The sequence below is a fragment of the Hirundo rustica genome, chromosome 9, assembly GCF_015227805.2.
Source record: "Hirundo rustica isolate bHirRus1 chromosome 9, bHirRus1.pri.v3, whole genome shotgun sequence".
Classification (NCBI taxonomy): domain Eukaryota; kingdom Metazoa; phylum Chordata; class Aves; order Passeriformes; family Hirundinidae; genus Hirundo; species Hirundo rustica.
In genome coordinates this window covers 14243321-14270489 of record NC_053458.1, presented here as the reverse complement: position 1 = coordinate 14270489, position 27169 = coordinate 14243321, and the positions used below count along the sequence as shown (strand labels likewise).

At 41.0% G+C, this 27169-nt stretch overlaps 1 protein-coding gene across 1 annotated transcript; it reads left to right on the top strand.

Annotated features, from left to right (window-relative positions):
• The first annotated feature begins 1992 nt into the window (after positions 1–1992).
• LOC120756520 (vitellogenin-2-like) lies at positions 1993–25307 on the top strand. The gene is made up of 36 exons (XM_058421745.1): positions 1993–2056; positions 2171–2191; positions 2297–2448; positions 3757–4008; positions 4524–4685; positions 4773–4921; positions 5513–5663; positions 5792–5949; positions 6042–6207; positions 7043–7168; positions 7520–7738; positions 8675–8892; positions 9030–9127; positions 9404–9528; positions 9637–9738; positions 10353–10472; positions 10559–10748; positions 12598–12691; positions 12803–12988; positions 13521–13665; positions 13786–14008; positions 14087–14262; positions 14627–14848; positions 15002–15454; positions 15935–15985; positions 16865–16951; positions 18006–18218; positions 18313–18455; positions 18860–18998; positions 19490–19625; positions 20046–20232; positions 20563–20651; positions 21718–21815; positions 22572–22731; positions 24098–24259; positions 25138–25307. The coding sequence occupies exons 1-36, from the start codon at positions 2017–2019 to the stop codon at positions 25254–25256; spliced, it is 5532 nt and encodes a 1843-aa protein (XP_058277728.1). The 5' UTR covers positions 1993–2016; the 3' UTR covers positions 25257–25307.
• The last annotated feature ends 1862 nt before the right edge of the window (positions 25308–27169 follow it).

Here is a 27169-nt window from a genome sequence, read left to right as displayed (position 1 = left end):
TTTTTTTTTTCTTTTTTTTTTATTTGCAGTTATCACTAAGCTTTTGTCTCTAAAGCCTTTTAAGACAGCTTGGTTTTAGATTTTTTTTTTCTGATTTGTGAGAGAAGCTGATGAGAAGTTATGAAATGTTGACAGAGGTGTATCAAAAATCTGACCTCAGAAGAAGTGTTCAGATTGTCCAATGATTTATTTATTGCTTTCAGACAATATATCTGATATCTAATATTCACTATGCCCTACAAAGCTGCACTGTAATGAAGACCGAAACTCCCATGGTTTTTATTTTTTTTTATTTTGTTGTAGTTTTCACACTGACAGCATTCGTGTGTCTTTATTCAAGTTTTGAGTTGTACAAGATGTACAACTATTTGGAATGCATAAGAGGTAAGTTTGTTTCAAAAAAATATTTATGAATAAAAATTAATTATAACTGTATGAAAGAGCTTGTCCCCTGAGGCACAAAACATGCGTGTTCCCTTGAATCCTATAGATAGATAATAATGAAAAAGGAGATTTTTTGCAAGTGTCCACCCTTCATCCCTCAAATGTCTTCTGCAGTGAGCTAGGTGATAGTTCCCAAAATAATTTGTGTTTCCACCACAAACTAAGGTGGGTTTACAGTCCACATGGAATCTGTTTGGAAAAGTCAAGACCTGTGGGACTGACAACCCAGGAACAGCACTTGATAATGGAAGACTGTAGAAACTGCTGAAAGAGTAAATAAATGTTCATTTGTGGGTGTTAAAATAGCATTTGCCCCAAAGCACACTCTTGTGGTTATTCATATAACTATAGGAACTGTGGGAGTAGAAATAAAGTGTCTGATTAACCAGTATGTCATAGATGTTGAATTTGAATGGGATTCATGGCTTTTGTGTGACTTCAGGCAACACAATGAATTGAAGGCTTTAAGTTGCTCCTTTGGAAACCGCCTCCAGTTCAGGAGCCCCTGTGCATTTTTCTTGCCTTTTATTGGTGAGCCAGTTGCCACCCAGCTCACTTTGGAAGACTTTGTCACTTGTTTGGGGGGAATGAGTCTGGGCGTCCCCCAATCACTTACCATATTCCAACAGGCCAAGTGTGTTTTCTGCATCTCCACTTCCCTCCATGACCCTGAGGTTTCTAGAAGAGAGCACTTGTGTGAATGTGAGCCTGGACTCTCACAGTAAATCGATGGTGAAGCTGGCTGCATTCTGAGATTGACTCCTTAGGAAATTCAAAAGTTCTAGCTGACCTGCTCTCCCATTCCCCCTGCTTTGCTGGGAGGAGATTCTGTGGCTTTTAATTGTTCAGATTTGGCTGTCATTTACCTTGAAAGATAAAATATTTACTGATGGCTTATGAAATCTTTGTTCATTTAAAAAATATTCCTGGTCATTGTGACCAGAGCTGAAAGGACACACTGATCCTCTGATTTATTTGAATAAATATATATATATGTCATATATATAGGTTTTCATTAGAACATTAAATGTGCTTTGATGCACATAGGAATATAATAGCAAAGGGGTATCTGTCCTTGTCTGCTGGCTGCAGAGCCAGCTGTAATCAGTGCTGGGGAAAGAGGAAGAGCACTGTCAGTGTGTGACACTGACTCTGTTAATTGGGCCGCTATCAGCTAGATAACAGTTTGGGTCAGGTGCCGGGTCAGCATAACCTGGGCAACATCAACCTAATCTATGGCAGGACCAAATAGCAGCAGCCAGCTGTGGCACAGCCTAGGAAATTAAGTAATGTGTTTGTCATAAAATTATTGTAAATGATCTAGTAAAATGTACTAGGATAAGTAGAAACATTTTAAAAATTCAGCAATGGGCTTATGAGATAATCAGTGAGATGCCAAGGTATGCCATGATTTACATTATTCCATCTGAAGAGAAAGTAAGATTGCAAAAAGGGAGGTGTTTACATAAACTGATAAAAAACTTGAGAATTCAGCAGAACACAGCCACGTGTTCCCGAGCTTTCTTCCATAAAAGTGTCACCGTGTCTGGCAGAACTGCATTCACCTTCACTATGAGGGGAATCATACTTGCCCTAGTGCTCACCCTCGTAGGTAAGGCTATGTATCCCTCCTTCACCTTTCTTTCCCAAATTTTCCTTAAGTTGAGTGGCAGCAAATGGATCTAGATTGAACATTTCTTATCTGTTTTTTCATCTCTTTTTGCAGGTAGTCAGAAGTTTGACATCGGTAAGTAAATTTCCTTCTATAGCCTTTTTTCAGTGAATTTGCTGTCATTTCTGTTCATTAGAACATGCTTACAAGTATTATGAAAACGGCTATTATTTCCCACAGACCCTGGATTCAGTAGCAGAAAGAGCTACCTGTACAGTTATGAAGGCTGGGTGTTGAGTGGGCTTCAAGAAAAGAATTTAGCCAAAGCCGGTGTGCGCCTGAGCTGCAAACTAGAGATCAGCGGGCTGTCGGAGAACACCTACCTCCTCAAGGTACTGAGTCTCCTAAATGTGCAATCGTAAGCTAAAATCACAGCTGTAATTGCATCTGGCTGATCTGGGGCGTAGGAAAGCAGCAGGAAACAACTGGAGACTCATCACTGTAGGTATCGGAGAATGATCTGCAAGCTGGTCTTTCAGAGGTGATGAGTTACTTACCTGTGTTTCTTGTGGAAGTTGTTTGTAGCAGGTGTTTCTCAAGACTTGTATCAGAAATACAGTTGCTGGGGGGTTGCTGGAAAATGGCAAAGACATTTAAGCCTGCTCTAAGATTTGATTCTAGTCTTAGCACACATCTCTTAACTCCTGTGGGAAGTGACTGGGGTGTGTCAAATCATGGCTGCCCTGAAGACAACTGATAAACATAGACTTAAAAGGTGATAAAAGCTAAAGATAAAAAGTGATACATGATAAAGGTATGATTAAAAAGTGAAAATCATGTAAAAGGAGTATGTGATAACGCTTAGTGTTTGAATGATGAAGTGAAAGATCTACATGTGAAATCATGCCTCTGCTGATGTCAGCAGTGATAGGACCTGACTCAATTCAAAATAAATATGCTTCAGAAATGTAGTTTTGCCCCTTTAATTCAGTTACAAAGCAGTGGTTCTTCTTTGAATACTGAATTCAGTGACAGCTCTCACGGATTATATTGAACTGTAGATCTTTCAAAATTGGAGGCTATGGAGTGCATTTCACATTATGGATTGCATTTCACTTTGTCCTGAAGTTCTTGTATGGTACACACCAACCTATGTTCTGAGGCACCTAAGCTGGTGGTAACTTTGCCAAAGTTGTTGAAATTGCTTATTTACATTGTATATTATTGTTTATAAATATATTGTTCCTTGTTAAAATATTTTGGTTGATTTGAATAACCAAAAAATGTGAAGGAAATATAGTAATTAGTTTAGTAAAAAAAAAAAAAAAAAAATTGTATAATAATAAGTTAAAATGAAACATTCTAAACCTGCATTTTTTTAATATTTAGAATTATATAACCTTTTAAAATGCCAAATCTAAAGCAGAATGTTTATTTTAAGCCTGACAAAAAGGGAGGTTTTAATTTGATACTTTAACTGCTTCTGTAAGATAAAATAGTATAATTGAGCAGACAGGATTTGCACTGGTTTTACAATAGTATAAGCAAAAGACAAAAGAATAAACTGCTCTGTGATTTTCTAAACCTGCACTTGGAAGAAAAGCGTGTCTCACTAGTGGTTATATTCATTTCTTCCAATCTGTTTGCATATTTAGTACCAAAATGATTTTGTTCACCTAAGTGTTTTGATTTCCTCCCAGATCCGCTCCCCACAGCTCGAGGAATACAATGGCATCTGGCCCAGGGACCCATTCACCCGATCTTCCAAAATCACCCAGACGGTTTCCTCATGCCTTACCCGGCCCTTCAAGTTTGAATACAGCAGTGGACGAGTTGGAAAGATTTATGGCCCAGAAAACTGCCCTGATACTTGCATTAACATAGTGAGAGGAATACTGAACCTGATACAGATAACCATTAAAAAGTCGCAGAATGTGTATGAATTGCAAGAGGTGTGTTTCTTTCTATTCTAAAACGATTTTGCAGAAAGGATGTGTTTATTCTCTTTAGCTGGTCTTCCTTTGAGTTTCTGTCTATTTGCATTTACTTTTGTATGTTTGTACTAAGAAACAGGTGATTTTCATTCATTTAGACATAAATGCATGCATGCGAGTTCGACAAATTATCTGGGCTGAATTCTCTCTAAGACATCTGTCTTTAAGTCTTAATATGTCGATCTTTTGGAGAAAAAGAATTATCAACCATGAATTTATTTGTTGTATGGTTTCCATAATACAGCTACTTGATCAATTTTATTTGCTAATTGTCGATATTAATTGATTGATTGCTTTTTACTTTTAAACTCCAGCCCCTGACCAAGTATTGTTCACATGCCTATTATTTAGTTCAGTAGGAATGTTAGTATGTAATAGTAATAGCTGATTGAGAATCTTTATTAAGTAAAACTTCTCACATAGTGATATTTTGATATAATTGGGAAGCTTCATTTTCTGTATTCATCTGCCAGGCTGGGATTGGAGGCGTTTGCCATACAAGGTACGTCATCCAGGAAGACAAGAAGAACAGCCGAGTCTCTGTTACAAAAACTGTAGACCAAAATAATTGCCAGGAAAAAGTGGTGAAGAGTCTTGGAATGGCTTACATCTATCCCTGCCCTGTTGACGTGACGGTATGTGAGATGTGAAAAGATCTTCCTGATTACAAGCGTGGCCATTGTGTTCCCATTCACTCTTTGGGTCTCCCTGTCCTCCTACAGAAAGAAAGGATCATCAAAGGGACTGCGGCTTTCTCCTACAAGCTGAAGCAGTCAGACAGCGGTACCCTGATCACAGAGGTGGTGTCTCAGCAGGTGTACCAGATCTCGCCCTTCAGCGAACCCACCGGAGTCGCTGTCACAGAAGCAAAGTAGGTGGGATATGGGCTTGCTTCACCAAGTGAGAATAATTACAGGTTCTATCAGTCCCCTTCACCCCCAACTGAAGTGAAATAAGAATTGAGCTCCGCAGCAGTTGAATGGAGATGTGTGATTACACTTGGAGTTTCCACAGTCCAAAAAGTTCAGCAAACCATTTATTTGTACCCTGGTCAAACTGGCATTACAATTACATGGAAGAAAAGGAGAAAAGCTCTTTTGTTTGCTTGTTCCATAAGAATGGAACTTTACTGCTCTGCTTGCTCTGAAAAGAGGCTAATTTGTAGTGTCAGGGGGAAGATGGTGCATGTAGAAATAAGAATATTCTCTACACCAAGTCAGTAGTTCTAACTCAGCAGAGAGCAATTTTGCTTCTCCTCGAAAACAATATTGTTGTAGATAACTCCAATGCCGTTTTGTGCTAGATAGAAGGCTTTATTCATTAGCAAAAAGTTTTCTTTTGATAAGAAAAAAATTAAAGAGTAAAACAGATAACATGACAGTATCACTGAACCGACAAACAAACCAGGCTCATGGGTGAAGAGAGATACTGCCTTTCACCTGTGACACTTGTCTCTTGACAGACAACAACTCACCTTGCTTGAGGTGAAGAGTGAATGGGGGAGCTCCCCAGACATCTCCATGCAGAGCTACGGAGGCCTTCAATACCAGTTCCCAGCAGTACTGCCACAGATGTCAGTGCAGCTCATCAAGACGAAAACCCCTGAGCAACGGGTAGAGTATTTTTTTTTCCCCCAAATTGCTTTCTTAATTAAAAAACCAAAACGAAACAAAACAAAAAAGTGATGGTAAATTCCAAAGAGCGAAATCATGCATGCCCTCTATCTTGTGTTTTGTAACAGATAATCGAAACACTGCAACACATAGTCCTGAATAATCAACAAGATTTCCATGATGATCTTCCATACCGTTTCCTGGAGCTGGTCCAGCTCTGCCGCACAGCAAGCGCTGACACGCTCGAATCCATCTGGAGACAATGTTCAGATAAACCCCGCTACAGGTTATTTAATTGTATCAACTTATAAGAAACTCTTCCGGTTTTGTGAGAGCTGGAAGCTAAAATGAAGGATTTTTAAAAAAATCTATTTGCAGGCGATGGCTGCTGAGTGCAGTTTCTGCAACAGGCACCACAGAAGCACTCAAGTTCCTTAAGAGCAGAATCCGCAGTGATGACCTTAGCTACCTTCAGGCACTTCTAAGTGTTCCCTTTGCTCTCCATTTAACAAAAGCTGATGAACACACTGTTCCAATAGCTGCGGTGAGTAAAGCCATCTTCTGAATTTTTCCTGTTTCACAATGGAAGAAATGATAATCAACAAACTGTGATTAAGTACATTCTTGTGTATGCTAACTGTGTGGAAACATTGACCCATTAATTTGTTTTGGCATAGTACTTATTAGAGGAGAGTTCTATTTCTTCATTTCTCTCTATTGAGATAAAGCCCTTTTCTTATAAGAGCTTCTGGGAATAATTTCCATTTTAGTTTGCTGGGGTCACATGACATGCCTTCTACAGGCAAAACTTTGTCCCTTTAATCTCTTATTTCTGAAACTGCTGATGATTGGGCTGTCTGTCACTTGAGCAGCTCTTTTAATTACAAACTAGTCCATGAAGTGGAAAATGCTGCAGGAAAAGTATTAGTGCAAACATCAAATATGTTGATGCAATAATGAACCATTTATTCTGAACAGGATTTTTGCCATCTCTAACCAATATTCTTAAACAGGAAGGGCAGAAATGATGTGAAAATGCATCATTAATATAACTGAGTTGTATATCTTTCTAGAGATATTCTGTTTTTATATTGATGTTTATCCATAATCTCAATGTTTTCAGTGTTATGTTCAGTTGACAAAAATCAAAATGTAGCTACATTTTGTAGCTTATATGTGTATAAAGTGTATTAGTGGGGAATTAAGCTCCTAAGTAAATCTTCCAAATATAAAGTCTACAACCTACTTTAATTTGTTTGGATGAGAACAGTAATCATTCTGAAATTGATCCCTTCAAACAAAAGCTGATGATTTTCCTGCTCTGAAAGCTTTATGAAGCACTGTATTAAATGACAAATTAATTTTTTTCTTCTTCACAGGATTTAGTGACAAGTTCTCGAATCCAGAAGAATCCCATTCTTCAACAACTTGCCAGCTTGGGATACAGTTCTGTGGTGAATAGATACTGTTCTCAGACCTCAGCTTGTCCTAAAGAAGCTCTTCAGGTGGGCGGCTTTTTGCCAAGTTTTCTTCTTTTTAATAGCTTAGTAATATTCAATATATTAGCTTAATTCTTTTAAGATACAGTATAAAAAGGGTGACTGGAAATATAAATACACATTTTGTAGGTTTTCTTCAGAACAAAGACATCAAGTAATTTTGTCAATGTAGTCATTTGCTTTGTTATTGGAAGCACAGTTTTCACATTTGCAAGGGTAAAATCCCAAGAGAAACCACCAGTGAGTGATTTTATTAAAGCCAATTGCTTTATTGTGGTTGGCTTTTCAGTGAGTAAAGGGACACTGTGGACAGTCTACACATTAGAGTGACAACATTGAACTGTGCTTTGTTTACAGCCCATCCATGACCTGGCAGATGAAGCAATCAGCAGGGGCCGTGAGGACAAAATGAAATTAGCTCTGAAGTGCATTGGCAACATGGGAGAACCAGCCAGCATCAAGCGCATCCTGAAGTTCCTGCCCATGTTTTCATCCAGTGCTTCTGAAATCCCTATCCACATTCAGATTGATGCCATAATGGCCTTGAGAAAAATTGCTTGGAAGGACAGCAAAACAGTATGTAGGATCTGGCAGATTCTCTTTACTTAGTGAATTAGAATATGTGCCATAAGCATAATGATTTTAATGGTATTGTATGTGGATTCAGCATAAGATTATTTTTAAGAACAATACTATACAGTTTTACATTCAGCTGATGTTTTCTGCTAAGCTGTAATGATAATAAGTGAGTAGGAATCTTCTGGAAGGATATCAGCAATGTTGCTTTTATCATCTGTCATAACCAAGTCCTGTGCTAGTTATACTTAGCCACCTAAAAGTCAAGACATATTATTTAAATTGTCTCTATAGTCAGGAGGAGAGACACTTTCTGTTAAACTCCTAGGCCAAGTGTTGGCATTGCTCTGCCTCTTTTAGACCCTTCCCTTGAGATTGGATGAGTCATCCCTGACCCCAAACTTGGGGTTGCTGTCACAGAAAGTGTAGGCAAGACTCCCACCTCTCAGATGGTTTAGATATGGGACCTGCATGAGAAACCATTCACTCAGACTGTCTTTGGTGAACTGCTGAACCCTTTTAAAACCGGGCTAAAATAGTGAAGCATGCTCACCAAGTCAGTGGAGTTACTTCAAACTATGAATATATCTTATTATCTACATTTTTTTCTTCCAAAGATGTTCACTGATATTTGAATGTCAGTAATGCACAAAGCAATGCTGATGCCTTTTTGATTGTCATGGGTTGACTCAATAAATACACTGATAGATGGACATTTATTCAACATTTGTTCAGTGGCTCCATGGCGCTGTTCCACCATGGCACCTTCAGTTATATTAGTAAAGTTATGTGGAACCCTGCAGTAAAAAAAGATCAGGAAACCTTTCTGCAGAGATAACGATCCCCTCTCCTATATTTACTGTGTGTTAAGTGTGGATCCAGTTTGCAAAATGGTTTCAGTTATTGGTAATTCCAGACCCTGTTTGGTCTCTGCAGGTGCAGGGATATCTCATCCAGATCCTCGCTGACGAGTCGCTTTCCCCTGAAGTGCGGATGATGGCTTGTGCTGTTATCTTTGAGACAAGGCCTGCCCTCCCCTTAATAACAACCATTGCCAATGTGGCCATGAAGGAGAGCAATTTGCAAGTGGCCAGTTTTGTGTATTCCCACATGAAGGCTTTGTCCAAGAGCAGGTTGCCGTACACATACAACATGTGAGTAGAGACAGGAACAAAGCAGGTGTTCTATTGCAAATAATGATCTTCTCCATGTGCTGACAACTGAAGTCAGTTTATTTACTGACAGGATGCAGCTTGTTTCTGGATGCTATTACCTTTCTCATTTTGTTTAGATCTTCAGCTTGCAATATTGCCCTTAAGCTGCTGGCCCCCAAACTGGACAGGCTGAGCTATCGCTACAGCAAGGTCATACGTATCAGTGGCTACTTTGGTGAGTAAGTGATTAAGTGATCAGGAAACTTTCACTTCAGAAATCCTTTCTTAAAATATTAAGTCCTTTGGAAAAATATGGCATTCTTTGTTTCAGTGAGAAATTAAATGTGAAACTACATGTTTAGAGTAGCCATTTAATAATTTCTGCCTAAATAGTTAGATTTTATTTAATGATATATCTTACAGTTGACAATAGAAAAAGCTGCAGAAATATGATCTTGAATAATAAGCAGAATGGTTAGAAAAAAACGTCTCTTGTTTACTTCTGCCATAGATAACTATAAAGTTGGTGCTGCTGGAGATGTCTTTGTTATGAACAGCCCAGGAACGATGTTCCCATCAGCAATAATTTCCAAGCTGACGGCATATTCTGCAGGGTCTGTGGCTGATTTGGTGGAGGTAAATACTTACCTAAGTCAATAATGAATCAAATTAAAATTAAAACTGCTCACAAAGGTTCCTGTGTAAGCATGTTTCAGACTGCTCCTTCTCGTGCTGTTTTGGTAGGCTGGTGTCCGTGTGGAAGGCCTCACAGATGTCATCATGAAACGAAATATCCCATTTGCTGAATATTCCACATACAAAAAGATAAAGGAGATTGGAAAAGCTGTAGGTATTTTCAGTAATACAACCTGTGGGTTGTGTGAAGGGGCATTGGTGATGCTTTTCACTCTAGCTAAGCCCTGTGTCAGGAGGTAAACTATTCTTCTAGGAGTCTGCTGCAGTATTTTGTGAAAGAGAGCAGACATGGCAGAGTCTGCTGCCATGGCTGCAATAGCTTCTGTCACTTGTTGCTCTGGTTCTGCCTCCTTCCCACCTCAGAGACGGCTCCAGGAGGGAAGGGAGTGGTAGGCATTGAAAAATGGTGTGTCACACTCCTGGCAGGCTTCTTACTCCCTCAATTCATCTGTGTCACCCAGTGTCAAGAATATGCCTTTGTCTTAAAGAGAATATTTTTTTGTTTGTTCGCTGTGGTTTCAAACTGGGTTTGGTAGTACTAACAGCCCAGACCCCGTGTGCGAATGCTATTTTATTGGGATACCAAACATTTGTGGGCATCTCAATGGTGGGAGAAAGTCTGAATTAGTGCCATCATGCTACTTACAGCTGGAAATTTTACAAAGGAAAAGGGCAGCTTGGTCAGTGATGGGTTTAGTCACCTGGATGGGTTCTCATTTGTGAAGTGTTGCATTAAGAAGCTTGTTTCTTTATCTGTTCCCCAGCTGCTGGGATGGAAGGAGCTGCCAACAGAAACCCCCTTGATATCGGCCTACTTTAAACTCTTCGGCCAGGAGCTGGCCTACATCAACATCAATAAGGAAATCCTACAACAGGCTGTGAAGGTACCGGGGCCTGCTACTTTTCTTTGCAATAGTGGACAGCGTTCCAGTTCCCGATCCCAACCCCTCGGATCTCTGTCTCACTGCAGACTGTTCTGGAACCTGCCGACAGGAGCGCGGTGCTGAAGAGGCTGGCGGGCCAGCTGCGCAGCGGCATTGCGGGACAGTGGACGCAGCCGCTGTGGCTGGGAGAGCTGCGCTACATCGTCCCCACCTGCACCGGCCTGCCGCTGGAATACAGCTCCTACAGCGCTGCCCTGGCCCGGGCTGCCGTCAGCGGTGAGATGGAGCTGGGACAGCAGCCGTGCAAGCTCCGAGCGGGGCACGAGAGGGACAGGGGCTGGGGGAGGCTGGGGAAAAAGTGCAGAGCCAGGACGTTAGAAAAAGAACTAGCTTCTGTATTGGAGAGTGGGGCAGTGAAGGTGTTTGAAGAGAAGCCGGATGCACTGATGTGTGCATTGTCTTTGAATGGATTGAAGACAGAAGAGGTGAGATGAGAACCTGGGAAACCAGAAAGAGAGAAGCCACAACACTGAAGGCCATAATCCCCAAGAGCTGCCTGGGGAGCTGATACAGACATGGGTAGAAGGGGGTGGTTCCCGAGAGGTGCACACACAAACTAAGCAGGATTCGGTTTGATTTAAAAAGAGAAGAAATAGAAAACAATCAAAAGAGAACTGTTAGTAATATTAAGAGGGCAGGAAGAGAGGAGGGACTGTGAAAAGAGATTGGAGATCTCTTAAAAGAATAAATATGTAAGTGCTAATCCTCATCAAGAAGTTAATTCAGTGATCACACTGTGAGCTGTGCAATAGACTTAAAATAGGCAACACTGGCTCTAGTATCTGCTGACACCACATAAAGAACGAAGGATGATGTATGTGTGCTTGTGCTCTCTCACGTACCCTGTCTTTGCTGCTCCTGGTTTTTAGTTTGTTAGTTTGCTCTAATTACATTTTTGTAATTAGACACTCTTCTGTGTGTCTTGGTGGGGTTTTTTTGTTTGTTTGGTTGGTTTTTTTTGTTTGTTTTTGTGGTTTTTGTTTGTTTTTTTTGTGTTTTTTTTTGTTTTTTTTTTTTTTTTTTTTTTTTTTTTTTTTTGTTGGGTTTTTTGTTTGGTTTTTTGTTTTGTTTTGTTTTGTTTTTTAATAACAACCTTGTAGCCACGTTGGGGAGATATGGATTGGATAGATGGTCTACAAAATGAGTGAAGGTTGTCTGGACTGCTGATCTCCATGGGTAGTGAACCGCTGAGAATATAATTGGTGACTTTTTAGGAGAAATGTTCCTCTGCCATTGGCACTTGCTCATTGTCTTCTTTTAAAATTTGAACTTTGTAAAGAAGGCACCCTCAGGGCAACTGTGTCAATATTAACACTGAGTTGGTGGGAGCAGTTGCTGCACTGGGGGTCAGGCTGCCACTGACACGTAGCTTAGCTTTACAGGCTGGAGAGGATGGCCTGAGAGAAGAGTGGTGAAATTTGACAAGGGCAATGCAAAGTCCTTCACCTGGAATGGAGTAAGCCATGCAAGTGTACAGGCTGTGCATCACCCAGGGAGAGAGCTGTTATGCAGGAAGGGCAGGACAACCTGGTAGGATAAACCAGCAGTGTGCTCATGTGGGCAACTGTGTCACGGGCTGCAGAAGCAAGAGCAGAGCCAGTGTGACAATGATTTCCTTCTCTGTGTAGCACACTTGCAGCTGCAGTAGTGTCTGGTTTTGGGTCCACAGTACAAGATGTTCACACTTGATGTGAGGAAAGATTGTAGAGCAGAGGTTGCTTAGCCTTGTTCTCTGCATTCACTCTGTCTTCTGACTCCCCATGTTTCTGAAATTTTAATGTTACACTAATTATCAAACTTTCAGTTTGGGTCAGCTCTTCATTTTCTTGGTATATTTTTATTTCCATTTTCAATATGTAGCATCAGAACCTTTGTCTACATAACATGCTTCCTCTATATTTTCAGTATTCTTCAGAATCATAAAAGGTCTAATGTACTCCAAAGCCTGTCTTGTTTTCCAGCCACATTTGTTGTAACAAAAACACTGCCTCCTACCGAAAACTGCTTATGTTTGACCCCTTTCTTTCATTCTTACAATGTTTAAATATTGTTCTTGCATTTGCAGTTGATGGAAAGATATCTCCCCCTTTAACTGGAGATTTTAAACCTTCGCAGTTGCTTGAATCCACTGTGCAGATTCGTTCTGACATAAACCCCAGGTACGGCAAGCTTCTACGGCTTTACATATGAGGGAGGTTTTTAAGGGAAGGCAGAACCCCTTGTGTAAAAAGAGCTCCTTTCTTACTTCAGACTGCTACACTCTGTTTCAGCTTATACATACAGAAATTTGCAACAATGGGTGTCAACACAGAATACTTCCAACAAGCTGTGGAAATTCAAGGCAAGGTCCTGACAAGAGTGCCAATGAAGTTTGATGCCAAGATAGACATGAAGCTGAAAAATATTAAGATTGAAACAAATCCATGCCATGAGGAAACGGAGATAGTGGTTGGAAGGTACAGTAGCATTACGTCAGAATATTTTATGTTGCTGAAGCCTGACGAAGTTCACTTTTGACTGACCTCCCACAGAGGCCTCTGGATAGGCAGAGTGACTCTTCAGTGTGTAGCAGAACCTTTGGGAAAAAGCATGAGGAAGAAAAATACAGTAGCTAAAAATCAGAAGATACCTAAATTATTTAGCACTCTAATTTTTATATTAAATTTTTTATTATTTTCTGTTCTTATTATTTTTATTATTATTTTATTGTCTTTTAAGGATTTTGATTTTTATGTTTGAAGAAATATTTTTAATGCTTTGAAAATTTTATTTAAATTTGTCCAGATTTTGAAAATCTCCTGTAATATAAGAAAATTTTATTTGTCACTAACTCTTTTTTGTTTCAATAATATTTATATTTCTAAATTCATGTATAATCCTTGTGTTCAAATATCTTACCTCTGTGCTGTCCCATGATACTGACAAGGATGCATTTAATCCAAAGACAAGGGATTGGAATAATTCAAGGTTTTCTGCATACCTCAACAGACATAAGGCTTTTGCTGTATCAAGAAATTTAGGAGAATTAGGTGTTGAAAAGAGAACCTCGATTCTCCCAGGAGATGCTTCATCAAATATTGTGGAAGAACCTTTCAAGCCATCAGACAGAGCTTCCAGTGAAGATTTTACAAAGGTAAACCTATGGTTTTTTGCTTATATAGTAATATTTACCCTCTCTGTAATGGATGTCTCTAGTTTTACTCTTGCCTATGACACACTCCCAGTGGTATTCACATACTCATCTCTAATGCAGCAAGAAGCTGACAGCACGTCAAAGAAACATGCCTATAGCTCTCAAGAGGATCTTCGCCACGTCACGGGAAGAAAAACTCATAAACGAGACATTTGCGTCAAGCTGCAACATCTTGGGTGTCAGCTCTGCTTTTCCAGAAGGTCACGAGATGCCAGTTTCCTAAAAAATACATATTTGCACAGATTCATCGGAGAACACGAAGTTAAAGTTGTCTTGATCCCAGGTAAAACACTGAGCATCTTAGGCTTGTCAGTGCTATCTGAAGCAGTATAACCTTCTAATGTGTGCAATTGGTGTGCAGTTGAAACAGATGCTGATATTGACAAAATTCAGCTGGAGATTCAGGCAGGATCCAGAGCAGCTTCCAAAATAATTCATGAAGTAAAGTCAGAGTCTGAGGAAGAGGGTGAATCATCTCTGTACGACAACATTCAAGCTAAACTGAAGAAGATTTTAGGCATTGAAAATGTGTTCAAGGCAAGTGACTTTGTGTATGGCAGTGGTAAACATTTCCCCCTAAATGAGGGCAAGAATTTGAAATTGTGGAAAGCTGGCATGGCAAAGAAAGGATGGGGCTGTTTTGAAATGTGCCAGTGTCCCATGCTGAGGTATTGCTCCTATGGGGTATATCCAGCAAGGTGGTCTGTGCTGGGCTGGATTTCAGCTGGACTGAGTGGATCTGAGGGAATTCTGCAGCTTCTGCAGTGAGTGAGGCAGGGAGCTGGTTTTTCCTTGAAAACTGGTGTGAGAACCCAGCTTTGCCTGACACCCACAGAAGTTTTACTTTGTAAAACCAGGACCAGATATACTCTCTTTTGCACCTCTTGGACTCTGTTTGCAGATTGCAAATAAAACACGACACCAGAAGAAGCGACCTTCAAAGAAAGAAAACACTGTGCTTACAGAGCTTGGGGCAGACCCTGATATAAAACATCCCTCCAGCTCATCTTCTGCCTCCTCAGCTGTCTCTTCTTCCTCATCGTCTGCTGTTTCGCCCCGTCGTAAAGAGGCTGGTGATGAAGATGAGAATGATCAAGAAGAAGAGCAAGCAAGAAACAAAGATGCAAGCAGCAAGAGCAGCAGCAGTAGTGGCAGGAGCAGCAAGAGCAGCAGCAGTAGTGGTGGAAGGAGCAAAAGCAGCAGTAGCAGCAGCAGTAGTGGCAGAAGCAGCAAAAGCAGCAAAAGTAGCAGCAGCAGTAGTGGCAGAAGTAGCAAGAGCAGTAGCAGTGGCAGAAGTAGCAAGAGCAGCAGCAGTAGCAGCAGCAGTAGCAGCAGTGACAGAAGTAGCAGCAGCAGCAGCAGTAGCAGCAGTGACAGAAGTAGCAAGAGTAGTAGCAGAAGTAGCAAGAGCAGTAGCAGCAGTAGCAGTAGCAGTGACAGAAGTAGCAAAAGCAGTAGCAGCAGCAGCAGTGACAGAAGTAGCAGGAGCAGCAGCAGAAGTAGCCACAGCAGCAGTAGCAGCAGCAGCAGCAGAAGTAGCCACAGCAGCAGCAGCAGTAGCAGCAGCAGCAGGAAGTCATCAAGTCATCATAGCCATGGGCATCACTGGAGGCATGTGAATGGCAGCAGCAGCAGCGAGTCACTGAGCCATCATAGCCACGAACATCATTCAGGACATCTGGAAGATAGCAGCAGCAGCAGCAGCAGCAGCGCATATTCCAAAATATGGGTAATTTTGTCATTAAATTGACTGATGCTACTAATGTTTATGAATCATGCTCCTGACGGTGGCTGGCTTTGCATGACAAATCAGGGTATCAGGAGTTGACCAGTAAATTGTAGCAACACAAAGTTTAAAAATTTATTTTACAAACACACCTGCAATCATTGGCAAAGATGTCTACCTAATCTCAAAAGTGTCCACAAGTTTGTTGAAAATTTTGTTACTGTCAGGTCATGGGGGTTTTTTTGACAATTTACTGTCCATAAACATTGCATATTTCTGTCTTAATTTTGTGGGAGAAACATTAGTGCTTTATATAAATGACTTCATCTTGCATTATGTGCTTGTGACTAAGCATACAGAACTATGTATGAATGATAATTAGCAAATTTTCTTATTTAATTCCCAGTTCTTAGATTTTCATATAATTCCACAATTTCTTTTCCTCTGAGACTTCTAATCGTCTTGTTTTTGTCATTTTCAAAGGAAGCTCATGAGATTTATCAGTACCGCTTTAAATCAGCACATAGACAAGAGGTGAGTTTTTCTTTCTTCAGTAAAAGAAGTATGGAATCTGTCAAGAGACAAATGGAGACTTTAAAGGCAACTTGTTATCTTTGTTGAGGAAAATTACAGTACTGATACCATTAGAACTGCGGTGGTTCTTCCGGGATGGGTAAAGACAGAGAACTGTGTTCACTTTTGTGCATATGAAGCCATCTGTGGCTCTGCAAAGGAGATGCAAAGCTTCTTCCAAGGCAATGAAAAAGACTGGAGCTGCACGCTTTGGAGGAACCACCAGAAGCTTGGTTCATTTGATTGGCTTTGATCACCTGGTTTCTTGGGTTGGAATTTCTGCAGGTACACAAGGAGGATAGTGATGTGGACAAATGTGGGAGGATACCTTTTTTTACAGTATTTTGGTTGAGCAGATTCTTACTAAGGCATGAGCCAGCCAGAACAGTGTACTTGATACTAGAGCTCCTCAAAAAGTAACATTACAGCAGTGTGTGTCCACTCAGATGCTCCTGTGCATTCAGTTTATCTCCCAGTTCATCAGGCCTGTGCATATTTCTGGTCTTTCATATTGAAGTGAGATGCTGATTAAATTTGACTGCTCTGGTCATTGTTTTTTCATACAAGGAGTTCTCATCTACATATGGTCCTCAGGGATCATGAAGGGTCAGATATGTTTGGAGAAACAAGATTTTTCAGAGTTACATCCTGCTAAGCATGACAAAGCCTATTGCAAGTCATTGAACTGCTCAGGGTTGGAACACACTTACCAACCCCAAGTGCCATGAGAGAAAGTACTGTTCAGCACTGCCGTGTGCAATTTCTTCAAGCATACTTTGTAGTTACCTTCTTGAGTCTGTTGTGGTTTGATTTTGCTTTTGGGTTTGTTTTTTTTTGCAGTTCCCAAAAAGAAAACTCCCAGATGACCAAATTAGCAGTTCACATTCCTCTGCCAGATCCAGTCGTGCCTCATCTCAAGCTTCATGGGTTAGTTGCATCATTTTGGGGGAGTTTTGACAGCTTGGAATGATGTTAGACTGGCTGTGTACTGACAGTAATTGTATATAATAATAATTATAATAGTAATGGGAAGGGAGAAATCTCTCGAGTCTCAGGTATCAGTCAAGACATGCACCACAGCTACCACATGAATTTTTCCTCTGCAGTGAGGACCCTTGCTTGCATCACAACCCTTCCCTCATGAAAATCCCATCCAACAGATGCCTGCAGAGACTCATTTTGTGAGCTCTGCGGCCTGGAGGGAGATTGAGGTGCTGCAGTGCCAGTGTGAGGACACTGGTGGTGGCAGTCAAGGCTCGGAGCAGCCTCAGCAAAAGGCATGTTCCAGAGGGGACATGGAGCACCTGGGCTCCTCACCACCACCCAGGCAGATGTGTGCAGGCTTGAGAATGATGGACTGAAGATACTCAAGGTCATAATGCATTTAAGGCTGCTCTCCAAGGGAAGGGGTTCCTGATGTTGGAGAAAATGTCCTGGATTATATTCTGTGCTGGGTTGCTGTGCAAACACAAAACCTGGCTGCCCCACAGAGCTCACAGCCGAAGTGTGAGGAGAAAGCCAACACCAGCTTCAGACAGATAAACAAGTGGAGACAAGCTGGGGGATGTTGTTGCTGTGGGAATGAGTGACGCATACAACTGACAGCTGATGTTGTTCAAACTGAACCACTTTCTTTTAGTCACAGGCTGGATAGTAACAATGAAGCCCAAATCATATAGTCATTACTGTATTTTAATTATATGAATATTTCCATGGTATCGGCTGTAGCTCAGGGAATGGCACAAATTTTGGCTCATAAAAACAGCGATAAAATCCATCTGGCATGCAGAGGTATGTGCACATTAAAGACATATGCATGAGGTTTTATAGGCATGTATATATGTGTGATACATATGCTGGTATATATTTGTGGTTTAGTTGTTTATTTTTCATTTATCCATCTAGATCTTGCATCTAAAATGTTCCATGGTAACTCTTCTATAATTATATGCTTTGCATACTTTCTCCCCCTTCTTCTTAGCCGAAGTTTTTGGGAGATGTTAAACCACCGGTATTAGCTGTTTTTCTGCATGGCATCCATGATGGCAAGAAGATAGGAGGCCTCCAGCTCGTGGCATATGCCGATATTGACTCCATCAGGCCCCGGATGCAGGTATTTGTGTCAAACCTCACAGATTCAAGCAAGTGGAAGCTCTGTGCTGATGCTTCAGTCCTCAATGCTCACAAGGCAACGGTAAGGCTCAAAACTAGCTCGTGCAGCTCAATATGCATCACAGGAAAATCGTGCTCCAGGCATTAAAGTATGGACCATTGTGCCTCCGTTACAGGCTTACCTGAAATGGGGGCGGAATTGCCAAGACTACAAGGTTTCGTCTGAGCTGGTAACTGGGCAGTTTGCTGCCCACCCTGCTGTACAACTGAAACTGGAGTGGCCTAAAGTTCCTTCCAGTGTCAGATCCATAGCAGAATGGTGAGAATTGAGTCTTCAGTGACACTTGTTAACAAAACCGGTCAACTGGGAAAAATCAGCATCCACGCACGAGGTTCTAGTGGCTTAATACTGGCTGATATTTTATTCTCTGATCTGTCCAAGTACTGCCCTTGGACATAAAAGCTGAGTGGGATTAAATCTTATTTTAATGTACAGTTTATATAAACTCTTTATATTTGCCATAATTACTGAAAACTGAGGACCAGATCCTTCCTTTCACTGAGCACTTGAACAGTTGAGAAGAGACTGGGTGTGAGGACATAACCAGGGATCCTGAAGACTTGTTATGCTACTAACACACAAGTGTGAGACAATCTAGTTGGGATGTGTGCAGACATTTTTTCCTCCATCTCACTAAATCTTTCTGATTTGACCTTTTGAAGGTTTTACAAGTTTGTCCCTGGGGCTGCATTTATGCTGGGATTCTCTGAAAAAATGGACAAGAACCCCTCTCGACAAGCCAGGGTGATCGTGGCTCTGACTTCTCCAAGGACATGTGATGTTGTTATCAAGCTTCCTGATGTAATTATGGAATATTTTTATCACTCTTCTATTTTTTTTCTAGTAGAAAAGTGTGACTGTTTAATTACAGTGGGTCAATTCTGAGAAAGAAAAATTAAGTTAGCATCAGTTGGGGTGCAAATGATGAAAATTACTTTTATATATTTTCACCATTGTAATATTTCCTAGAAGGATGTCTATATAGTGTTATTTTACAGAGAGAGAGACATGGGTACTCATAATTACATGAGTTTCCATCTGTAATATCTCCATAAGTGTTCACCTCATCACCTTTGAAATGGAGTAACTCATTCTCTCACAAATAATACCTGAATGACTTCTCTCACACCATGAGAGAAAACTGAGCGAAAGCAAAAAACCTCATGGACAACGAGTCAGATGAGTTATGTTCACGTAAAGTCTTTTCAATGAAAGTAGAAGAAATAGGAAAAAAATCCTATCTGTTTGCTGGCATGGGTGCATTTTGAATGTGCTTTTGAATTCCTTTTCAGATTACCCTCTATGAAAAAGCCATGAGGCTTCCCCTGTCACTTCCTGTAGGTTCAAAGATACCAGCTTCAGAGCTGCAGCCTCCCATCTGGAATGTCTTTGCTGAAGCCCCTTCTGCAGTGCTTGAGAATTTGAAAGGTCAGAGTCTAATTTGGCTCAGGAGCATGACAACTTCAGTCTCACAATTTATTTGGACACCTTCTAAATTTTGCTGGCGTTGTTTATTTCCAGTTAATTAGGAAGTATAATAATGTGAGGACGGTTCAACTGAGAGAAAACATTGTACATGTAGTACAGAAACCATCAGCACTTCAGGGATCAATATACCAATTATCGGAATTGATAACATTTAAAATTTTTGGCAATTTTTTTTTTTTAGATAGAAAAACACATTTTATATACATTTTAAAGAATTTATGGGTGCATTGTAGCCAAAAGTCCCTTTAAACCATATGAAAATATCACATAGTGGAAAAAATTTACAAAGCTAGAATAATATGGCACTAAAAATAAACCAAACCATTTAATGGCTTTCTCTCTCATTTTTTTTTTAACCAGCTCAATGCTCAGTTTCCTACAACAAGATCACAACCTTTAATGAAGTTCGGTTCAACTACACAATGCCAACAAACTGCTACCACATCTTGGCTCAGGATTGCAGCTCTGACCTGAAGTTCTTGGTGATGATGAAGAATGCAGAAGAAGCTGTGAACCTGAAAGCAATCAACATCAAGATTGGCAACCAGTAAGTAACTTCTGCCAGATTCTGGGAGCCTGAGGGGCCTCACTGTCCACATTTAGCATGACAGGAGCTCAAATCAGAGCTTTCCTGCAATGATTAGAAGCCCATGGGGTTTCATTACTTCCCTTATTTATTTTCCATACATATTGAATGTGATGCTGATGCTCTTATCCTGCATCCTGAGTGACAAGAATGATGACCCTGATGTCATTTAAGCATCTGAAATGAGCTTGTGCTCTGGCCAGTGATATTTAGTGAGCAGGAAAATGCGTCTGTCACTGTGAGTGTGTGGACGTGGCACAGGCAGGGTGTGAACACTCTTGTCCTTGACAGTGAAGTCGACATGCGCCCTGCGAGCGGACGGGTGAAGCTGCTGGTGGACGGGGCTGAGAGCCCAACAAATGTTTCATTTACATCTGCTGGTGAGTGATGCAGCATATGTTGTTTAATTTCCACATATGTTTTAGGAGAAAGAAGGAAAGAGAAGGAATCTGGGAAGGAGATTTGATCAGTTTGTATTCTATAAGTGTTTCTTTGGTTTAAGGTAATATTTAAGAACATGTATTTTACTCACTTGCAGAGGGGCATTTAGAAAGAACAATTTAGAGTATGAAGCTCTTGAAGTGGCCTAAATAAGCAAGATGTAATTAACATGAAGATCCCTCATTTTTGTACATCATTGCAGGTCCTACTGTAGTTCCAAATTTGAGAAATGTTTTGCCTATGCCATCAGATTTTGCTTGATTAAAACTTTTTGAAGTAGAACTTTTCTAAAATCTACTACACGTGACTTGTATACTGATGTTTTTCCTGATTTGATTTGTAGATATAGATTTGGCTTGCATTCTGCCAGGGATAGGTATGGAGAACTGGTGAAACAACCTGCTTGATCCTCCCAAAACCAGGAATAGTTTGTTTCTGTGAAAGGTACAGGAAGACCTCGTTTCCTCCTGTGCTGTGTAGTCAGGGGCTATATACAGTATGGGTATTCTGAGTGAAGAGCTGCAATATATGAATTGGGCTAAATCTTGCTGAAATTGGGTTAGCATGTACCAGTGCTGAGCTCTGTCCTATTTGCTATGTACTTGGGAAGTGATAACTGTGCTAGAAATGGCTCCAGTGACAGTCATGATGTTCCTCATATTTCCATATTCCAATACAGTGTACTCAGAGCCTTGTTGATCAGCACAACTACAGGGATACTGTAGACAGCTCAGTAATAATTTCTAGACATAAATGTGATTATGCTAATAGCCCAAAGAAAAATTAATCAGTCTGTTATCATCAACATTGTCGTCCAACCTTTTGTAAACACCTATCTTCTATGTAGGCACATTTCTACTTTGCTTTGTTCTGTATTTTGTTTCTTGAATAGGATAACAGGAATTTTGAAGAAAAAAACCATTTTAGGAACATGACAGTTGCTTTTTTCTGTCTTAAAGAAGCTAAGTTTGGTCTGGTTTTGTTTTGGTTTGTTTTTTTCTTCAGGTGCTTCTCTGTGGATCCACAGTGAAAATCAAGGGCTTGTACTTCTCGCCCCAGCCTATGGCATTGATAAACTGTTCTTTGATGGATACACATTCAGGGTATCATTCTTCCTCTTCATTAGATTGGGTGTTAACAGATTTCCATAGGGTTCCCTGAAATCTGTGTGTATGAGGGCAGGGGTGTACAGTGCCAAAGGCAAGTGTGTGCAGGGCACAAAAAACCCAAAGGGAAGTTGATGTTACAGGATTGCACAGTCCTGCTCTTTATTTCTGGGTGTGAGAAAAGAATCTTTGATCAACAAAAGTGCTCTCTTCTTGCAGTACAGATGTGTGTTGGGGGGTGGGTCTGTGAGCGTACACATGCTGAGTCAGCAATGCCTTTAAAAGAAAAATGAGTTTTCAGCTCCTGACCACTGCTCTGACAGCTGTATAATTCTTCAAAACAGCAAAAATGCAGCCATTCTTTTTACATAAATGAATGGTTTAAAATCTGCACTAAAATTAAGACGAAGCTGGAATGTAAGAGGTCGATAAACTGTTCCATGTCTTTCTCTTGTAATATCAAAACAACCACCAGAAGAAAGCTTCAGCATATTAATAGTCTAGAGCATGAATAACTTAACCCACTGTGACAGTCTAGGTGCTATAAAGATTGTAACAGTTATAGACTCTGCAGCACCACAGGAATTTGGCACCCTGTTGAATTCTTATCAAAGAGACTTTAAACGTTTGTGCATTAACTCACTCTGGAAGGGACCTGCGTAGCAAAAGTGTGCTCCACAGGTTTGGTGTGGTTTTTTGTTTGTTTGTTTGTTTTTTAAACTTGAAATACTTCTTGCTTCTTTTTCCTCCAAGATCCAAGTTGCTTTATGGATGGCAGGGAAAATGTGTGGACTGTGTGGAAAATATGATGCAGAATGTGAACAGGAATATCGGATGCCCAATGGATATGTAGCCAAAGATGCAGTGAGCTTTGGGCATTCTTGGATTTTGGAAGAAAAGCCTTGTAGAGGAGGTATGCAAGCTCTAATAAATTTAAGATAATATTACTGCAGTCGTTCAGAAAATGTAGAATCTGTTCAGAAAATTTTAAATCCATATGTATTTTGGAAATAAAAAGCTCATTAGAAGATTTATTATTAAGTTATATGTTAAGTTTAAAAATTACATGCAGGTTGAGAAAGAAATAAGAAATCGCAGGTTAAACAAGCCAAAATATACAACTCATTTGAAGTTAAAAATATAAGATGAATCAAAATCTTTGTTTCAGTTTTGAAGTATTTTAGAAGAGGATCAGAAAGAGGATAAAATTCACGCAGAATGCTTTGATTTAAGCACAACAACATTTTCTGGACTTCCATTTTCAGCAACTGTCCCATCAAAAAATCAGATGGGGATTAGTAGTTATTACCATGGCTGACCACCTGGTTTTTGAACCAGTGCAACCTGTCAAGCAGAGCATTCAAGTACATGAGCAGTTCCAGGGACTTAATTACATGGTTGAAATAAAAAAGCTGCATTTTAAGTCTTTCAGTAGATTAGGATCTTATGGTGTGCTGAGGTTATGATGCAACATCACACCACAGCGCTTGAGGAGAACGGGCACGTTGCATCTGTAGAGACTTGCCGTGTGGGAAGGATGTCCTCAGTCCCTGGAGATGGCTTGTACATGTCTAGCTCAGCATTAGCTGTTATTCTTCCATGTTTTTGTCACAGATTTTGGGCAACAAACTTGCTTTAGCTGGATATGTAACCCACATGCACATCCACAATTATATTCTTGTGGCTGGCAGTGACCACATTCTGTTTCCATTTAACGTACAGTGGAAGCTGCTGAAATTTGAAGACGTAAAACTTTATAGCCAGGAGTAAATTGTGGTCTGTTTAGCTTCTCACTTGTAACTGTTTGTCCTGGGAATCCAAAATGAGATCACTATTACTTGTTGGCAACAATGACTGTTGCTCTCTCTCTGCACCAGTTCTGTGTTTGAATGACATTGGTAATAATGCAATTATTTAGTGATTAATTTTATTTGGTCAGAAATCTCCCCTTTAGTTCCACTGCTGAATATTTAACATTTTACAATGTGGTTTGACAGCTATTCAGTAAGCCAGGTTACCTTGAAAAATGCTTATTAGAAAGTACTATGTTTCTATATACTAATCTAGAAGGAGACAGTTGCATTTGAAATGAGCTTTCCAGGGCTCCATATCTAACAAGCTGATTTGAAAGGTTTGTCAGTCAGTAGAGCTGCTTCATGTATGATCAAAACACAGTTTCCACAGAGGGGAGTTGTTTGTTGGCAGATGGGTCCCTCTGGGGAGGTCGGGAGCCTTTGAATGGAAGCGCATGATGCGAGCTGTCCCCAATGCTGTTGCAGCCTGCAAGCTGCGGCACTCCTTTGTGAAGCTGGAGAAGACGGTTCAGCTGGCCGGGGTCGAGTCCAAGTGCTACTCCACAGAGCCCGTGCTGCGCTGCACCAAGGGCTGCTCCCCCACCAAGACTGCTCCTGTCACCGTCGGCTTCCACTGTCTCCCTGCTGGTAAGTCTGCAGAAATCCTGCTGAAGAGGAGCTGGGCAAAAGTGTAAATAGATTGTGGCTTGACTCAGTTATTCCACTTGAAAAATACGAATGATGTGACAAAGCCATAGGTAGGCATGGACTTACTGCCCTATTGACAGAAGGCATTTCCCTGTTTTAATAGCAGGCAAACATTCCTTCAGCGAGGGAGATTATTTTCTACTGTACATTTACTTGTTTTCATTGTACTGGAATTTAAAATCTAAACTGAATTCTCCTGAATGGTGCATAGGGCTAACAAGGTAAGGGCAGGACAACAGCACATTCAGCATTGTGATTCAGCTGAAAAGCTGTGTACTGCAGCCTGTGGAGACTGAGCCATATATGACCAAGTGCAGCACCCCAGAACAGGGATCTGCGCCTTGCATTTCTGATATATCGCTGCCTTCGGATGTGGTCCTATTTCACTGAGCTTATTTAGGTACTAGAAGGACAGGTGTGGACAGGATTCTTGCACACAGTGATACAGGAGGATTTATTTTCTATATGTGTATTGTAGAGTATAAAACATTAAATAAAGTAGATATAGATTATATAGAGCATAGAATTGTATCTGTTTTCCAAGTTTATTTTTCTTAAAGATCATACTACCCTTTCCTAAATGTACCCTTAATAAAATTCTTCATGGAAGTAGTAGCTTTTAAGGTAGAACTGGCTTATTAATGAAGTGGGTTTCCTGGAATTTAAACTGTGTGACTTAAACAAATATAAATATGTAAATCTGTGAGGAACAGCCAAGCCTGCTGTAATTAATGACTACTGTATGGTAAATGCTGTACCTTGCAGAACTACTTGTAAAGTAAACTAAAGTTTCATTTTCATTTCTTGTTCCCCATCAGATTCAGCTACCAGCCTGACAGACAAGCAGACAAAGTTTGACCAGAAGTCAGAAGATATACAGGACACTGTTGATGCACACATAGCATGTTCTTGTGAGGTTGAAGACTGCAGCACATGAAGCTGTACATTTGCAGCATAGGAGAAAACAGAAATACTTTCATGTTTTTATTGCGTGGTGTAAAAACTCTTGTCTTAAGGAATAATAGAGATACTAAATTAAGTACTTGATGATGTGCAGAATCTTCCCAAGTAATTTAAAGTATTAAACTTTATTATTGTAGAAACTGTTATGATTGCCCATAAATATCTGATTTCATAATAAATCCATGCATGGAAAAAATTGTGAAGGCTTCCTTGTTTCACTGGTGGTGGAAAGAGGTCTGCACGGGTTCTCCTTATCCCCCATTTCATAGACTTCTTGAGTTTGTGGCCATCTTCTGTGCACCGGGGTTACACTGGAAATTGGGTTGGGTAGCTGTGGTACTACTGCTCCTGCTCATTCCCCCAGTGCTTCCTTCCCTGGTGCTGGGATCCTGTGCACCTGCAGCAGGAACTGATCACCTTGGTGTGATGCTGCACCCTCTGCAGCAACCACGCAGCTGTGCTTGGTGCTTGGCCAGAGCTCTGTGATGGGCCAGTGCTGCTGTAGGGAGCAGCAGGCTCAGGGGACAAGCCTGAATCTCGTGTCCCTGGGCAAGGCTGCTCTGAGAGAGACAAGAACACATTGCATTTCTGGTGCACCACATGCAGAAGCTATGGTGAATTGGTGTCTTTGAGCAGGACAGGGTGGGGTTACTCAGGCACACCGTCTGCCAAAGCCTCTGAAGCTGAGCCAGACCACTGCACTTTGGGTGAGATGCCACAACCTCTGTGTCCAGCAAGATTTGTCGTTGCAACCACCAACAGGTGGGCTCTGCCTCTTGCCCCCTGCCCCAGGTCTGTTGGGCATGGTCAGGGATGAGCTCACCTGCCCTGAGCCCTGGAGCCCAAAGGATTCCAGCAGCTCTGGAAGGTGTTTTCTGCTTGCCTTTAGGCTGTGTTTGCAGGATGAGTATGCACACTGGGTGAATGGGATTTTGAACACACTTGAGAGCGTTTTGTAAAAAATGTGTTGGTTTGCTCTCCCCAGCAGCTTTTGTGCCTTCTATGGATGCACATACCTGAGTTTTCTTGTTTGGATATCAGTTTTATAATTTAGAAAGGTAAAGTCCTTAGTATCAAAAGAAGTATGTTTGAAAGGTCTAAATATACCATTGTATGCAGTTTAAATGCTGCCATGGTAACCTGCACTGCAGAATGATGGGGAGCTGGGAGCAGCAGCACCATGAGCTGGTGGGTTTGCTGCTTGCCTGGAACTCACACGCAGCAGTGCTGGAAAGCACAGATTTTCAGGTAACTCAGGCTGAATCCAGCAGAATCCAGGGCTTTATGTGGCCCCTGTGGGTGGTGCTGGCACAAACTTCCAGCTCCAGTTGGGGCAGCCCATGGGACTCTTCTCTTTCCAACGTGCCAAAGCTGGAGCACAGTTTTGGGGGGTTGTTTTCTACCAGCCTCAGCATCCAGGTGTGATGAGCCCCAGCAGTACTGCTCTGACAGGAGACCTTGGGTGAGCATCACCCAACCACCAAGGCAGCCAGAGCACCGTGGGACTGCAGGGTACCTGGGCTGTAGGTGTCCACCTCATGAAGGGCTGTGGAGAGCCCTCAGTCAGCCTCTGCTCCTCTCCCCCACTGCCATTGTGGAGGGAGCTGAGCACAGCTCAGGGGAAATGCTGTCCAGGGCAGGTCCTGGATTCAGCAAAACTGTTGTCACCCTCACAAATGTCTTTTTTTTTTTTTTTTTTTTCTCTCTCTCTTTTAAATTAAGGTTATGTCTTTCTGAGCAATTCTAGTGTAAAAGGGCTGTGAGTATATGGGGACAAAGGCTGGGAGTTGAAATTGCTCTTGAGGTACTGAAGGAGTGACCTAGAAATGGAAAGGTTTCAGTTTTATAAAGACACAAAGACCTTGCCAGCAGATTTAGGTGACCCTT